Here is a 3,788-nt window from a genome sequence, read left to right on the forward strand (position 1 = left end):
CCTTTTCTCTGTTTTTGTTGAACATGTGTATGATTTTCAAGTGTATTCATTTGAAAAGTTTAAATTCTTTAGCACAATATTATGCCTAGCTATCTTCGTAAATGTTGGGTATCTTCGCCTTGCCGGGATTACTCCTCTTGTTTCCCGAACCTCCGGTCCGTCTCACTTCGTGCTCAGGCACTTCTTCTTCTTCTTTAGGTATTCACCCTTCCTTTCACCACTGCAACCTCCTATTACCTGTACTTCAGATCTGCACAAGTAACAATAAAAGGAGTAAAAGGAACAAAGGAAAGAGAAAAGAGATAAGAAATCAGAGAAGGATTTCAGTCGAGGGAAAAGGTGTCCTTGGGACACAGGGGGCTCAGATTTTCCCCCTTTAACTCAGCAACCCTTCCGGCAGCTGAATGATCAACGGCGAGGTAAGGACGATGGAGCAGCTTCACAGATCTCAACAGAGCCGCCAACAGCAGGAGCCAAGGTCAGAACTCCGGCAGCTCAGATCCTCTCAGGTAACCACCAAACAGGGCTCCGATGATCTGGAAAGCCCGGTGATACCACCACCCACGCAGGGAATCCCGTATTATCCAATGAATAATCACACTTGAAAGGAATAGCAGAGCCCTTCACTTCTTGATAATACGTTATCACCAGCGTATGAGAGAGTATCATAGATATAAGGGGGAGAGGGAGGGGCTGGACAGCAGTAAGGAGTAGGGAGCAGTAATGGAGATGGAGAAACCGAGGGGATGGGCGGTGGAGCGGCGGAGGAGATGGAGAGTCAGGGAGAGAGAGAGGGATTAGGGTTTGGGAGAGAGAGCGGCGCTGAGTGAAAGTGAGAGAGAGAGAGAAGCGGGAGTAATATATCCGGGGTGTGAGTGGGCTAGGGTTAGGGAATGGGCTGGGATGAGAGAATGGGCTCGGTTCTGGGCCCTGAAGTTGGCCCAGACCCAAAAAGAAAAAGAAAAGGAGAGGGAATGAGAAATGGGCCAACCACACAGTAAATGTTTAAATTATTTTCTCCGAAGACATTTCTTTCCTTCAAGTTTACTGTTTCTTGTTTTTGTCGTACATACACGTAATTCAAGGTAGATTTTGGCGGTGTTGTCATGCTGTGGTGTGAAATAACCGATGTATAAATGTGTTACACAAATTTTCATATTATACACAAAATTGATGTTAGATTTTTTATTTTTATTTTTATTTTTGACTTGGGGAGCTGGGGAAGGGGAGCAGTGGGGTTTGATACTGCAAAAATAATTTGAAGTTTAAATTGATACTAGATTTGTCTTTCGTGCTAGAGGTGAGCAAAATATTTGAAATCAAAGAATTGAACCGGTCTAAATTAAAATATTAAAATATGATTTGATATTTACTATTTTTTTTGTTTGGTTTGTTTCTTATTAAATTTAGTTTTTCATTGCAAGAAGAGCAAATGAAAGCGTAATAGGAGTATATTTCAAAGTTTATAACATATATAAAAAATATTAATAAATATTCGTATATCTACAGATATATGTTTACATGTATTTCACCAAATGTTTTATTTATAATAATATGTTTTAAATTTATAGCAATAATATTTTATCATACAAAAAATAAAATTGAGTTAATTGAGTTGGTTAACTTAAATGTGAAAAATGTTTAAGCAAATCAATTACATATACATATTAAGGTAATTAATAATTGAATTAATTATTATTAATTAATAATAATATGATGAAGTTTTATTAGAAAAATTATTATGGAAAGTGGTTCTCTTTTTATATATTTATATCCAAAATGAAAACAGCGATGCTAGATTGGTGTTTGTTTATTTAAAAGTAAATATTTTGACTTTTATCTATTTTGGTTTGTGAGATGATATTTAACGCTCGCCTTATATTTTATATTCAGTTGGTTGCATATGTCTTTAATTTGTCAATCTGCTTCGTTATTTTTAGTATATAATGATGAATCTTGGTCTTGCGCGATAATCTATATTAAATTTGACATGCTCAAATATGATTATATATTGAAGTCGGCCTAGCTCAAATGGTAAAATTGAGCACCAAAAACTCATTTTTTGAAGGACCGACAGTTAGTTCAATTGAGGCTACTACTTGCAAATATATTGTCAAGTGTCTATTTCCAATCAAAATTCTAGTCGGATTCTTTTTTTCTTGATCAAAGACATTAAGTTTATCTTACAAAAATAATTAATGTTTGTGCGGAATTCATTAGTAGAAGAAGACCATATGAAGTATGTAGCAAAAGAAAAAAAAAAAAGATAATCATGTGTTGTTAGCTAGTCTCTCTCTGATTCGAGATTAAAACTTCATCAAGATAATAAGGTTTTTTTAGCTATTCAAAACTATAAATTTCCCTGTACAAAAAAACACAAAAACAAATAAAGGAGTAGTAAAAACTACAACTCGGCATCTCACACACATTTATCGTAATTAAATTCCACGAATATATTAGCAGTGCATCTCACACAACCGGGCAGGCATCCTCTCTCGTCTCCTCTTCCGGCCGGCGTTGGGCGGCGGCGACGTTTTTCCGGCGTCGAACGGAAAGTTTAAAATGGCCTTTCTGCCCCTCATTTTGAAAGCAGCACAATCATACGCCCTGGCCGCATCCACGTCGGTGTCATAAGTCCCCAGCCAGACCCGGCTCCCTTTCCGGGCCGGGTCCCGGATCTCCGCCGCGTACTTTCCCCACGGCCTCCTCCTAACTCCCCTGTAGCGCCTTCCGCCGCCCGACCAGTGTTCGGGTTCGGGTTTCACCGACGACAGATCATCATCGGCTGAGCTAATTTGGGGCTTCGTCTCGAAATCATCCGGGCCCACAGCGTTGAGATCCGACCCGGATGAAGGGGAGTCGATTTCGGGTAGGGCGTTCAGCTCATCTCCATAAGCATCGGAGAAACAAAGAGTAGTAACGTTGCTGAAAAACGAGTCGGCGTCTTCAAGGAGGTGCTGGCGGATAAGCTCCAGCGTAAGCGATGCGTCTGAGGTTGCCATGCCCAAGCATAGATATTTCAGAGAGAGAATGTATTTTAGAGAGGGAAACGTAAGTAGTGACTGATCTATACAAGTTTTTAGTTGGGGAGGCTTTATAAATACGTAAATTGGGATTTTATTCGACAGCGAAGAGATAAGCATGTTAAATCTAGTACTGTTATGTCCAGACGGATGGACCCCTCTCTTTTAAGATCTTTATTTTTGTTATTTAAATATATAATGTTCCAAAAAAAAATTGTATTGGCTTGACTAGTAGTAACGACATGTGCTTACGTAGTCGCAACTTGGAAGTTTGATGATGTTTCCAAAATGCAAGGTGCATGCAAGCGCAACGAGCTGGGGTCTCTGTCCTTTTCGCTCGCAAGTGGGATGAGTATGTCACAGACTCACATACCACGCTAGACGCTACAAATATAAATTAATAAATATTCGCTCCCTCGTACTCCCTCCGTCCATGAAAAAACTTCTTAGGAAGGAGTGGCACGGATTTTAAGAAAAAAATATTGTTGAGTGTATTGAAAGTGAATAAAAAATAGTTGAGTGTATTGGGAGTGGTGAAAATGTGTTATAATTAATATTGAGAGTTGTGAAAAATGTAAAGTAAGAGGATTATAAGTGGTGGGGTATAGTCCAAAAATAGGTAGGAAGTTCTTTTGTGGACGTCCCAAAAAGGAAAAATAGGAAGTTCTTTCGTGGACGGATGGAGTATAATAACTGCCTTATTTTCTTTTCACAAATTAAACATGGACTCCACCATTTTCTAATTTTTTACTCTTTAATCATATC

The 3,788-nt window shown here is 38.8% G+C and overlaps 1 protein-coding gene across 1 annotated transcript; it reads right to left on the bottom strand.

Moving 5' to 3' along the window:
- Positions 1-2,313: 2,313 nt before the first annotated feature.
- LOC130995499 (ethylene-responsive transcription factor ERF106-like) lies at positions 2,314-3,167 on the bottom strand. The gene has a single exon (XM_057920802.1). The coding sequence runs from the start codon at positions 3,141-3,143 to the stop codon at positions 2,457-2,459; it is 687 nt and encodes a 228-aa protein (XP_057776785.1). The 5' UTR covers positions 3,144-3,167; the 3' UTR covers positions 2,314-2,456.
- Positions 3,168-3,788: the final 621 nt, after the last annotated feature.

Source organism: Salvia miltiorrhiza, chromosome 7 (genome assembly GCF_028751815.1).
Source record: "Salvia miltiorrhiza cultivar Shanhuang (shh) chromosome 7, IMPLAD_Smil_shh, whole genome shotgun sequence".
NCBI classification, from domain to species: Eukaryota; Viridiplantae; Streptophyta; class Magnoliopsida; order Lamiales; family Lamiaceae; genus Salvia; species Salvia miltiorrhiza.

What these genes read in the sequence shown, in the direction of transcription:
- LOC130995499 (XM_057920802.1), bottom strand. Translation starts at nt 3,143, where the DNA reads ATGCTTATCTCTTCGCTGTCGAATAAAATCCCAATTTACGTATTTATA.